At 43.4% G+C, this 13,891-nt stretch overlaps 1 protein-coding gene across 9 annotated transcripts in view; it reads left to right on the top strand.

Moving 5' to 3' along the window:
* The window catches only part of LOC137351605 (transducin-like enhancer protein 4), a 194,012-nt gene that overhangs the window by 14,329 nt on the left and 165,792 nt on the right, over positions 1–13,891 (top strand). For 5 of the 9 annotated variants that reach the window (XM_068016204.1, XM_068016196.1, XM_068016202.1 and 2 more), the window contains exon 3: positions 5,192–5,267. In XM_068016204.1, coding sequence (XP_067872305.1) covers positions 5,192–5,267 — 76 coding nt within the window. The remainder of the gene's footprint in view (positions 1–5,191; positions 5,268–13,891) is intronic. The other 4 variants (XM_068016199.1, XM_068016203.1, XM_068016201.1 and 1 more) reach the window with 1 other exon arrangement.

Raw genomic sequence — 13,891 nt, forward strand, 5'->3', positions numbered from 1 at the left:
AGCCTGTTAGGCTAGCCCCATCCCATGGACTTTGGAACCTTTCCCACTGATTGCTCATTCCCGAATTGCCCATTCTGGGGCAGATTTTCCTCTCGTTGTTCGTGCGTGTAAATGATTGCCTGGGTGTCCTAACTTTGGCACAGGCCTGTGACACCTGGAGGGCCAGAGGCTGCTTCACTGGCCATCGGTCAGCCCCTTCAGCTTTTCTTCTCTCCACTATAGCCAGGCAACCCTTTACACTCAAGTATGAAAATAGGAAAATCAGCCCTGCTGCCTCCTGAGAGTAGCAAGGATACAGAAAAATTCTGGTAGCCAATTCAGAAAAATTCTTCCCCAAAAGTAATTGAGGAAACTCCAGGGTACTGTGCTTCTCCCTCATCAAGATTGAAAAGAGTAGGGTCGAAGACTGGGTAAATCAGGAAATAGAAATGAAATAATGTCCAGTTTGGGTTTTACAAGCCTGTAGTTTGTAGGAAGAAAAGAAGGTGAGGCGTCTTCCAATTTTGAGGCCCTCGGAAAGAATGAGCTCGAAAGAACATGGGTTTATATAGCACCTTTCTCTGTAGTTCCCAAAGCGCTTTACAGCCAATGACATATTTTTGAAGTGTAGTCACTGTTTTAATTTAGGAAACGTGGCAGCCAATTACAGTAGAAAATGAGTCAATTTAGTGATGCAGGGAGGAAAGGAATGTATAGGATGGATTACTAGGAAGTTAGGATTAACGACAGGAAAGTTCCAAGGATTAGTGATTGTAGAGGTAATGATAAAATGCAGAGAGCACACGGGATTGGTCTTAAGATAGAGGCTTGGTAAGATCTCAGTCTTTCCTTCTGCACCTAACCCAATTACGTAGCATTGGTAACCAGTTTTCTTGAACTGGCTGCAGCTGGGGCTACACTATTAGGCATCTGGTTTTGTTCATCCACATTCATTTCAAGAAATGTTTAGTAAAATCTAGAATTACTTAGCTAAGTGAGTTCAGCCACAGAGCCTGCTGACAGTAACTTGTAAGTGCTTATATAGGTCAGTTCTCACTTTGTTTGTTTACATGTATAAATTATTACACATTCCAGATTTAACCTCAGCATCTCTTGTAAGTCTACTTTTCAGTTGTGGAAATTCAGAATCCACTAATTCTCTGTAAAAATGCATGGTTTAAGCATGCATCCATCGCCACTCTCCATACCTAAGGCCAAACCAGGCCATTTGCAACCTTGACATCTATTTGACCCTGAGATTAGCTTCTGGGCACATATGTGCCCAATCACCAAAACTGCCTGCTGCCATCTCCATAGCATCACCTATCTCTGACCCTGCCTCAGCTCATCTGCAGCTGAAACCTTCATCCCAATAGTTTGTTACCTCTACACTTGACTATTTCAATGCTGTCTTGGCAGGGTCCCATTTACCATCCTCCATAAACCTGAGCTCACACAAAACTCTGCAGCCTGTACCCTAACTCACACCAAATCCCAATCACCCATCATCCCTGTGCTCTCTGACCTACTAGGGCTCCCTATCCGGCAATGCCTCGAGTTTAAAAATTATTATCCTGGTTTTCATATCCTCCCATGGCCCCACCTGTGCCTATCTCTAACATTCTCGAAGCCTAAAGCTGCTCCATTGAGATCTCTGCTCCTCCAATTCAGCCCTCTTGCACATCCCCGATTTTCATTGCTCCACCATTGGTGGCTGTGCCTTCAGCTGCCTAGGCCTTAAGCTCCGGAATTCCCTCCCTGAATCTCTCTGCCTTTCTACCTCTCGTTGAAGACACTCCTTAAAACCCACCTCTTTCTTATGTTCTTGCCCACATAACAGTAGCAACTACACATTGAAAAGTAATTCATTGGGCGCAAAGTGCTTTGTGACATGGTGAACTGCTATATGAATGCAAGTTTTCTCTCTTTTCTACCTGCCAAGTAAGGAGTGGGACTTGGAGGAGACAAGCAGGCAGGTTCCGAGCCTGCCCTCCTGCTCCTCCTCTTTGTACAGTGATGCTTGAAAGACCTAAAATGAACAGTAAAAAATGGCAACAGTTAAATGGGATGATGCTCCATGCTAACCTGCTAATAACAGTGGCACGAGGCGTATGTGTTTAAGGTCCACTCCCACTTTAGCCAGTATTCAGTCTTAGCCGAGTGGTATGGGACAGTGCCAAGTGGACACTGGGGTACCTTTGAGCAAAGAGAAAGAAGTATCAGAGGGCAGTATCGTACCTAGAGAGTCCCTGTAGTTCGTGACTGCCGATAGGTGACACTTGCAATGGCCTGGAGGTGGGGATGGTGGCGGGGAAAGACATGCGCCCACACTTTTAACTGTAGAGGTATCAAACTAACCGGACAAAGAAAAATTCAATGAGATTGGCCAAATATATCCCCATTAAAAACACGTTTTAAAAATGGTGGCACTAATCCCACCTCATGATTATCATTTGACTTTATGAAATTGCTCAAACCTGCATAGCTAATTCATTGTGGGCCTCCTCCCCCCCCCCCCCCCGCCTTGCCCCCTGCACCCACACCACAGTTGACCTGAATATTCAAGAATTCTGGCTTGTAAGCTATAAATTCCTGATGGTCAAGTTCCTTTAAATATGTACATGGTCAATGCTGTTTTAGAGCCCAAAGGTATTGGATATAGAGAAAGAGGCCTTCGTCTAGTTTGAGCTGCACCGTTGGGATAAGTGATCTGAGACATTTTTGACACACAGCTATATTGTGATGTAAAAATTGATAATAAGATGTGACATTTAACTGGCCCAAAGCCATAGGATCCAGTTCTTTTGGAATGTTGTGGAGGAACTGGATGTGCAGACTTGACATACAAAGATTGCTACTACCTATAGTGCAGCTCTGGGCAGATTTGTATGGTTCTCTAGGACCACCCCCCCACCCAAACACACAAATTACCAGCAAGTCTTTTAGCATCTGAAAAGATAAAAGGTGGGTTAATGTTTTTGGGTCCCTTTGTCAGAACCCAGAGATCCAATCCAGTCCTAAATGTATTGTAAATTATGTTTTTGCTCCACTTAGTTTTTCCAAATATGTCAACTGCCCTGCTTTTGATTCTGCCAGGAATCTGTCCCCAAATCTGTCAAGAGTGCAACAGTAGTCTGAATAAAAGTGTGAAGGCAAAAATCCAAGGCTGAGCACTGGCCACAGCAGTGGTCCCGCATCTGATGAGACTCCTCACTAGCAGCAGAGCCTTGCAACCTCTGCCCCATGATATACACTGAATTATTATTTTTAGTTGGTTACTTGTCTATCCCCCATAAAACTGTAGTAATACCCTACTGTTCCACAGGTATTTGATCAGCTTCCAATATATTGTGACAACTATCAACCTCTCTACCACCTCCCTCTGCAACCCCCTCTATGAGGTCAGACCCGCCTGTTTGACATCAAGTCATGAATGAGCACAACTTCCTCAAATTCAGCACTAAAACTGCTGGTGCTTTCTTTGGCCCCGGTATAAATTCCGCACTCTTACTGCCGGCTCCATACCGCTCCCCCGGCCCACACGCTTAGGCTGAATCTTGCTTTACAAAACATCCCGCTTAACCCAGACACATTTCCATTCCATGACTAAGACCACCACAGCAACATTGTCTGTCTCCACCCAACCTCAGCCCTTTCACTGCTGAGCTTTCATCTATGTATATTACAATGCCATTCTTGTCTTCAACTTTCTCCATTGCTTCCTCCCACTCTATCTTTGCAATACCCTTTTATCCACCTCTTACACTCTTGGTCCTCTGACTCTGCATTTGTGCATTCACTCTTGCCTTGTTGGTCATCTGCCTTGGCTGTAGGCTCTGAAACTCTCTCTCTAAAGCTCTCTATATCTCTCCATTTTAAAAACCTACTTGATGCGCATATTTTAACCAAGCTTTTCAGCACCCTCCCAATCTAGCCCTCTATGGCTTGGTAACCATTCCCCTATCTATACTGTGAAGTATTTTAATGTTAAAAGTGCTATTTAATACAATTTATTATAGTACCTTGCATGTGATGTGATGGACTTTAGACTGACCATGACTCTTTTATTGTTTGTTCCTTGAGTTGTGCTATCTTGGAGCCACTCATTGCCCTCACTGTATCACCGTAGGAAAAATAAAAAACTGATATAATACATTTCGTACATTCTGACAGTGGGCTATGAGGTTATAATTTACTTTTGGAGTTCCTCTCATGTTCATATGGTACTGAAGCTGTGGCATTCTAAGACCCTGTGATTAAATTCCATCAATGATGCCCAACTAATTTCTTCCATGTACTGGGAAGTCTCTCTCTCTTTGGCCTCCTTGTCTCGAGAGACAATGGGTAAGCGCCTGGAGTGGTCAGTGGTTTGTGAAGTATGCTATTCAAATCAAATGATTTATCTACTTTTCCCTTCCTTTCAAAAACAAAAGATTTGCATAATACCTCTCACGACCTCAGGTTGTTGCAAAGTGCTTTACAGCCAATGAAGCCCTTTTGAAGTGTAGGTACTGTTGTAATGTAGGAAATGTGGCAGCCAATTTGCACATATCAAGGTCTCACAAACAACAATGTGATAACGGCCAAATAATTTGTTTTCAGTGATGTTGGTTGAGGGATAAATATTGGCCAGGACACCAGGGATAACTCACCTGCTTTTCTTCAAAATGGTACCATGGGATCTTTTACGTCCGCCTCAGAGGGCAGATGGGACTTTGGTTTAACATCTCATCTGATCGATGACATTTCGGACAGTATGGCACTCCCTCATACTGCACTGAGGTGACAGCCTAGATTTTGTGCTTACGTTGGACTTGAACCCTCAATATTCTGGCTCCGAGGCAAGTGTGTTAACAGTTGGCCACAGCTAAGTGTTAATTCATGTCAAAATATAGTTGAAAACCAATAACTGCTCTTACCAACTGGTCATTTGTCTGGGGAACGAATTCTTGTAACACATTTCTGATCACATTAACCTGTCACACTTCATTGATAACAGCCCTGCTGGGGGGGGGGGGGGGGGGGAGGGCGGAGTGGGGGGGGGGGGGGTGAGGGCGGAGGGGGCTGGTGGATCTACCAGTGGAAAAAGCTGCTGTTGTTGCTTCAATGCATCTTGGTGAACAATGCTGTTATGAAAAAGTTAGCATGTTCCGCCTGTACCTCTCTCATAGTTTCAATTAAGGGTATTAAGCTGTTCTCTCTTTTATTGCAGTCTGAAACTGGAATGCGAGAAGCTAGCCAGTGAAAAGACAGAAATGCAACGGCATTACGTCATGGTATGTACTCAAGTATGTATGCCAATAATATCCATTATGGTTTCCCAAATACTTTGTGAAAATGTCTGTTTAATGTAACTGTTCCTTGTGTAGAGGCTTTTGTGAGGGAATCCCACTGCTGTCTGTGGCCCTGATTATATTTACAGCCCCCTAGAGATTACATTCAGCTCAGGTCATCCAGGGTTTATAAGTGGCTGCCCTGAGCCACTTCATTCACTGCGAGGTGTTAAATTACCCGCCTGAAACAGGCACTGGCTTTTAACACTGTATATAGCTGAAATCTGGAGGAGTTTCCCCTTGAGGGTTTATATTTGCCTGAAGTGAACCTAAACCTATCTGGAAGAATTTATTTCCTTCAAATGGATTTTTTAGATAATTTTAATTGAGTTGTTATTTTAGTGAATTAAATAGTTTTGTAGTTTACTACATAAACCTACTGAGTCATCAGTGTGTTTTATCCAATCAATAGCTGAGATCAGAAAACCTGGGAGATCCTAGATTCCATCCCTGGCTTGTCCTGAATTAATGGATGTCAGTCAGGGTGGTGAGGATGTAGAAGTCACTACCACGTGGGAGTAATCAAGACGAATAACATAAATGCACGTAAGGGGAAGCTAGATAATTACATAAGGAACAAATGAATAGAAGGACATGTTGGTGGGGTGAGATAAAGTAAGGTGGGAGGAGGCTCATGTGGAGCATAAAGACCGGCATGGATCTGTTGGGCCAAATGGCCTGTTTCTGTGCCGTAAATACTATGCAGGGCGATGGTTCACTGCACCCTTTAGTTAGGAAGTGGAAAATTGCCACATCTCATCTGTGTCTCTGTGTGTCAGTCTGTTTCGTGGTGCACAAGTGCTCTTGTGTCTGTCCGTGTGCGCATGCGTGTGTGTGCACGTCAGCTGGAGACAAGATTGAGCTCAGCTGTTGAAATAGCTTGCCAACACTCCACTGCCAAGTATCACACATTGGATGAGGTACTGGAGGAGGCCTGGCATTGTTGAACTAGACCCCAACAAAGGGTCAATGCCTTTCAGGAGATGCGGGGATAATATTGGCAAGAAAGAAAAGATACATATGCTTCTGAGTCAACACAAATGCATTTCTTGGGCACATTTGCAGTCCTGACATAAACGAAGCACTAGTTCAAGTTGTCTAATCTTTTCCTGTTTGGGATCCAAACTATGTCTCTGGGTGCCAGATGAGCCACTTCATTAAAACAAGAGCCAAAAATAACCCCTCATTCTGTGAAGTATCCTTTACTATTTGGAGCACGATGCTGGGTAGAATGACACAGGCAGTCGTGTAATCCCTGCTGAATAAAAAGGACTCTTGTTAGTTGTGACTTTTGTTTAATGTGATGCATACCAAGATGCACGATGGGCCTTCAAATGGGCAGCAGGGATTCAGGAGACTGGGTCTGAACTTTTGCTGTGCCCCTTCCCCACACGTACCATGTATCCTGCTACATTGTTTGATGCAATCAATATTAGAACAACAGGCAGGTCTTCTGAATTAGACCACCTCAAGTTGGGGGTCATTTAAGAACATAAGAGCATAAAAAATAGGAGCAGGAGCAGGCCATTCGAGCTTGTTGCATAATTCAATAACATCATGGCTGAATTGATCATGGCTTCAACTGCGCTTTCCTGCCTGGTCCCCCCATAACCTTTGACTCCCTTGTAGATCAAAGATCTCTCTAACTCAGCCTTGAATATATTCAATGACCTAGCTTCCACTGCTCTCTGGAGTAGAGAATTCCAAAGATTAACGACCCTCTGAGAGAAAAAACGCCTCCTCATTTCCATCTTAAATGGGAGACCCATAGTTCTGGATTTCCCCATGAGGGGAAACATCCTCTCAGAATCGACCCAGTCAAACCCTCTCTGAATCTTATGTTTCATTTACTTAGGAAGGTAACTGTTTAAGAAACAATTTCTGAAGTAAAAATCAACTTAATTGGAACTGTGATAGGAGATGAATTTGGACAGTCTCCATCCAATTCCGAGGAGGTCAATAGGACAAAATTGGGTGAAACATTGCGGGGAGGGCAGGATTGATGTGCACTTACGCATGCATGTCACATGTATGTGTCATCATGGGAGTTATCAGCATTCAGATCAGCATTTTCAACTTTCCCCTGGCTGCAGGGAGCTGACTGGTGCGGTGGGCCCGCAGAGTGTGGGAAGTTTTGGTCTGCAGTCATGGGCAAGTGGCCTCCCAGATATCAAGTTCCAGCCATAAGCCTGTCCTGAATGAGGCAAAGATAACCCTCCAGGATTGGGGCTTCATTGCACCCCAAAGTGACACTGCATGCACCATCCCTAACTTGGCTTTTGTGAAGGTGGGAAATATCACGCCAGTGTAGCAAGGATTCTGAGCTTGGACTGAGGGACAGTGTTGCTGCAGTCTAGTTGGGGTTGCTTTACTCTGCATCTAACGGTGTTGTACCTGACCCATTATCGCTTGTGATTGACACTGGTGGCCTGAAATCAGAAGTGTCCATTTTTATTCTGTGTACCTGCTCTATAAGTGTTGGCAGACTGCTGAAAAATCACAGCAGAGTGCAAGCCAGTCCTGGCCCCTTGTCCACCTTCCAGCATTGAATGTGATTAGACACAGGAACCTTGGCTGACATCTCTCTTTCTCCCACTTGGCTCGGGACACTGAAACAATTGTATCTTCACCACTGCTCTTACTGTGATCACCTAACTCTGTACAGACCATGAAGCTGATCTTTGCAACAAGAAAAAGATCTGACCTTTGACCTCCTACTGTTCAGGCTTAGCGATCCTTCCTAATGCACTAGAATATCCTCATTTGTGTGGTAGCTTAGAGTGCATAAGCTAGACTGACCCTGCAGGGAGTGCTGCATTGTCGGAGGTGCCATATTTTGGATGAGACAGTAAAGTTCCTGCCTGTCTGTTAAGGTGGTTCAGAAAGTTAAAGATCCCATAGTATGATTTTGAAAAAGAGCAGGGAGTTTGTAGAATCATATAATGTTGCAGCATAAAATCTGGCCATCCAGCCCATCAAGCTTGTGCCATTGCTTTTCTCACCATGAGCCCCCTGATCATTCCCAATATTCCTGCTTTCCAAGCAACTACCTGCATTCCCTTTCAAAAGAATTTAAGTCTCAAACAATAATCTGTGACAGCGAATTCTAACCATCAGCTTTGTACAGAATACTTTTTCACCTCTCATTTAAATCTCTTGTGATTATGTTAAATTAGTGCCCTTCTGTCAGCATTGTGCTGACCAATGGTATTTGTCTTTATAACCCTTAGTAATATTGATGATCTCCTATCAGATCATTCCTTAACCTTCTTAGTGGCAAAAGGCCCTCATTTCCCTTTATATCTAAAATCTCTCACTTCTCCGAACCAGCTTAATATATGCTGTACCTTTTCCATTTTTTTAATGTCCTTCCTAGATTGGTGTTCCAGCTGTGGCCTAACTAAGGCCCTATACAAGTTCAGTATTGCTTCCTTGATTTAATGTTTAGTGAGTCTAGATTTTAAAAAGTGAGGATTCAGATTGCCTTTTTAAAACTACTATTGCTGCATGGTTACACAAACATATCACTATTTCTCTGTTCCATTGAAACTCTTGCCATTTAATACAGTTCCTTTCCTTATTCTTATTTCCTACAGTTTTTTTTACATTGAACTGCATTTGCCTCCTATCTGCCCTTCCTGCTCAACTATCTGTTTTTCCTGCTGTCTTGCACATTCCTCCTCATAATTTGTCATACTTTCTAATTTGTTATCATTGTCAAATTTCAGCTACTGTTCCCTCAATTCCTAAGTCCAGGTCATTTATATGTATAAAATATATAAGAGTGAGCCCGACACAGATTCTTGCCACATTTTTCCAGTCAGAGAGAGTGCTCGTGTGGCCAGAATCCTTTTAACTTCACGTGGCACAAACTTTGCCATGGCTCCCTTATGTGGTACCTTATCAAATCTAAATGCATATAAGCCCTTCTGCATTTTTCTCTTTATCTATCTATCCTCTGTTAATTGAGAAAAGAATTCTATAGGGTTGGCCAAACACAACCTGCCATCTGGAAATGCCTGCCAACTGGCTCTTATTAACTAATTGCTGAGTAATTCAATGTTGTTTTATAAACTTTAATAGTTTACCAACCTGTGTCCTGGCCAACATTCCTTCCTCAGCCAATAACACCTAAACACAGATTAACTTGACACTTCTCCCATGCCTGTAGAATATTCCTGGCATAGAGTGACTGCATCATTTGTCCATATAACATTACGAAAAGTCATCTATTGTATGAAATGCCTTTGAGACATTTCAACATGAAAAACATAATCCATACAAGTGCATATTTAATGAAATTGGTGGCAACTAGATTTGCCTGCAGCTGGACTGGTTTTAGCACAATCTAATTGAATGGCAGAGTAGGTTCACGGGGCTGAATGGCCTCCTGCTCCTATGTTCCTATTATCTCCTGCTAGTGGTAACACTGGGATTTAGTATCAATTTCCATAGATCAGACATTGACAAAAACCTACATCTCATAAAGAGGGAAGATTCCCATTTATATTCAGAACCTCAGGACTTCCCCAAAGCACTTTACAGCCAATGAAATACTTTGAGTGTAGCCAGTGTTGTAATGTAGGAAAACGTTTGGATATATGTGGATTCAAAAGTATTAGTTATTCTTAAAATGTTAGTAGGGATTTCAAATTTTAACTGGATAACTTACCCATGAGGTCTTATAAAGGAGAACTAAACTGTAGTGGTGAAGTCAGTTCTTCCACTGCATTGTTCTGCCCCTCAGTTTCTCATTGCTGTGGCTGGCACACTCTGTGATCACTGTTTTGCCGAGGCACTGCTGTGTCCTCTAACTTCCTCCACCCAACACTCCCAATTTCACGATTGGGTAGGGCGGAGATTCCCATAGGAAATGCACGTCCTCAGCAGTGACACAGACTAATGATTATTAATGTGAAAAGTATGTTGTGGTATTATGCAAAGCTGAAATAAAAGGGTACAGAGTGTTCTTGCCACAGGAGAGAGATAATGAGAGGCTGACCTCATGACTGCAGTTGAGCTCCTATTTAACCGACTGGCTCCTTAACATAACGAGCAAACAGTTTCAAAGCAGAGTCTTGGCTCTCTATTTTGTTTCCCATGTAAATAAAACCAGAGGGAGGAGGTTTTTTGGCTTGAATTTGAGCTGCTTTCAGGTGGCTTCAGGACCGGATTCTCACCCACCTCTCCTGTACAGCCTTTGGTAATGCCAAAGTAAACTTGCTGGACTCACTGATGCTGGTGGCCAGCTACAAAATGGGTGGCAGAGTCTGAGCGCGAGCAAGAGACTGGAGCAGTACAGCAGGAATTGAAGGATATGTTGATAGGGTGAGGTGAAGTAAGGTGGGAGGAGGTTCATGTAGAGCATAAACACTAACATAGACCTGTTGCTGTTTCTGCCCTATAAAATATTATGTAATTCTTATGTAAAAACAGCTGTTGTTTCATGATATTATAGTAGGGCTTACAACAACGGCATGTTTCTACTTCATAATTCGTCAAGATGTAAGTGCAACCTGCACAGGTCTAATTACACAGCAGTGGGTCAGACAGGGACAATTTAAAATACCAACTCATGGTAATGGATTACACCAAACTGTTTCAGTCCTTTTCTGTAACATAAATATTGCTGGTGTATTACATCATCTGCAGAGGTACTGAGTCTGATAGTTTAAGGGAGCAGAGTTAAAGTAAGCACAGATAATCTGGGTTTAAAGAGGATTCAGCAGTCTCACTGTGACTGTGCTTCTTAATTCATCTTCAGATTCTCCAAGCTGGTTTCCAATGGTCTGATCAGCATTTAGCGTAAATAGCAGGCAGCTTCCCTTATGGCTCAGTGGGTAAATGAGTTTGCAGGACTACCCACATGGCCAAAAGATCTTGGGCTTTGATTCCCAATTAGCCATCTCGGCTGAGACAGTTGGTTGCTTTGGGCAGGGGAGAATTATAAATCAGCCAGGGTTCATACCTCTTTTCCCCTGATTGCTCTCCAGTGGCTTCTGTGTGAACATTTGTCTTGCCTTTAATGTCCCACACTTACATCGTCCCTATCCCCATAGACTCCAGAATCCTCAACCTCCTTTACAGATTCCTCTCTTGGTGGCCTTGCCTGACCTGACTTCTTCCAGCTGCTCCAGCCTGTGCTCTTCAGTCTTCTGACACATCTCTCTTCCCTCTGTTCTGCTATTGACAGTGGACTTTCTGGAGCTGTCTCTCACCCTAAAACTCGAATGCCCTTTTTAGTCATATCTCCTAAATGCTCAACGACAACTCGGTCTTGTTTGTCCTTGCTTAAGCCTCTTGGCACGTGTATTTTATGTTAAAAGCTCTCGATCGATGCAAGTTGTTGTTGACATGGCTGTCGCTGTCATTATCCTGAGGCTAATTGCTGAGGACAGTTTCAGCAGATTGTAAAAACCATGGTTCCTGCCTCTGGGGAAGAGGCCAGGTTATGGAGATCAGGAAAAAAAAACAGGAAATGACTGGCTTTCATGCTTTTTCTTTGTTCTTTTGACACTGAACTGTGACAGAGTTAAATACTTTAATGAAGGCCACTCTTAAAGAAATACCCCTGTGGTTGCAATCAAGAAAGTGTACTGTAACCCCCTCCATTGATAAAAATATGCTGGATATCGAATTCCACTTGATTTCTGCAACTGTTAAGATTCTTGTTCTAAGTTATTACCTTTTGCTATGTAATTAGACAAGTGAGGGGACACCAAAATGGTCATCCAACATTCTTGCCCATGTCCTTTCTGTCTCTGCTCTCAATGCACACCCCTTGGTCACTGAGTAATACAAGGTAAAAGATACTGCACATAGTGCAGAGTGGGTGATCATTTAGAATTAGTCTTTCATGCTGCCAGTTGGTCACTTCCATCTGGAGGAATGACCTGCTGGTCCAGTAATTGACCTTGCATGTTCATTTGACATTTGACCCCCAATTTTCTGCCCTATTTCTAATTGTCTCCCGAAGCCTGGGGAAAGATTCCACAGGTGCCAGCTGGACCCAGTTACTCTCCAAAGTCTTACCAAGTAGTCGTTCTTCATATGCAAGCCTAAACAATGTTGATGGCTGTTCAACTGCAGGTGTTATCACAGCCAAACCCGAAACTGTCCTCACCTGATGGCCACGCAGGCAGATGAGCAGCAAGTTATTATGATCTGCAATGCACTGCCTGAAAGGGTTACTTACAAAAGGAACTTGAGTAAATACTTGAAGGGGCAAAATTTTTAGGGTGATGAGGAAAGGGTAAGGGAATGGGCCTAATTGAATAGCTCTTTCAAAGAGCCAACACAGGCATGATGGGCTGAATGGCCTCCTGTGTGGCATCATTTTATGATTCTTGGAGTACTGGAGAGAATTTCTTTCCCCACTGTTCCGTAGCCCAGCAGCACTGAGGGAAATTGCAGCCCCTCACTCTCTGCCCTGCTAACTCAGCACAAGAATGGGAGGGGTGGAGTACAATAGATTTCCTCTGGTCACCATTCGCAATGGAAGTGCAAGTGCAGGATATCTTCTCTGTGGGAATCCAACACGGAGCCTTCCTGAAATAAAAACAGGAGGAATGCTAGAAACAGTCAGCAGCTCAGGCCACAGCTGTGGAGAGAGGGGTGGGTGGGGGGGGTGTGTGTGTGTCATGTTTCAGGTGGTTCTGACGAAAGGTCATTGACCTAAAACCTTAACCTTGCCTTCCTCACTCTGCAGATGCTGTCTGACCCACTGAACGTTTGCAGCATTTTCTTTTTCCTGTGCTTTATTCCAGATTTCCAGAACCTGCAGTAATTGTTTTTTTTTAATCTTTTCAGTTTATGGGACCTTCCCACTTCACAAAGTTGGAATTCCACACTGGGCAGTGCAATGATCACAGGCTTTGGCACTGTGCAAGGATCCTGTTCCCTCGTTCCACCCCGTCCCTGGCAATGCTGGAACTCCCCAATGACACTTCACTGCTGCCAAAAAAAAACATAACAAATGTGTAAAAATGGAACAGAAAAGGGAGAGCACTTTGTTCTGCAGCACTTTACATATGTGCTGGGAAAGTTTAATCACTGAGCAACTGTGAGGCATTGCAGCTTTAAATGGAAGAATAACTGGTTAATATTTTCCAGCCTTTTCAGTATTAAATTCCCGCAAAGCCCCTCTTCCCCCTCAATCTCACTTAAACTGGTGATTGAAGATCACAGTCAGTGTTATTGTTCTCTTTAAGATAAAATCGCCTCTGCACCAAAGCAGCAAACTGTAGGAATTTATGGTGTATGGACTCCCTTTATTGAGTTTCTTTCAGAGAAAGAATCTGAAGCCAGTGTGGTTCAGAAAGGAAGATGACTCTGCTCTTTAGATGTAGATCAGGGACCAAGCCTGCTTGCTGCCCAGAGCAGCACCTGTTAAACAGCTTGTAGGCCTGAATCCAAGAATTTATTGGATGTATTTAAGATGAAGAAGGTGCAGGTGACTGATGGAGTCTCCTGCAATCTGGGCTACAATTTATTTGTGTTACAGAATATATATTGGGTCCTAGTGAGTGGAGAAATCTCCGATGAGATAGGCTCGGGAAATGAATTAGAGCTCGAGGTCG

Source organism: Heterodontus francisci, chromosome 36 (assembly GCF_036365525.1).
Source record: "Heterodontus francisci isolate sHetFra1 chromosome 36, sHetFra1.hap1, whole genome shotgun sequence".
In the NCBI taxonomy this organism is placed as follows: Eukaryota; Metazoa; Chordata; class Chondrichthyes; order Heterodontiformes; family Heterodontidae; genus Heterodontus; species Heterodontus francisci.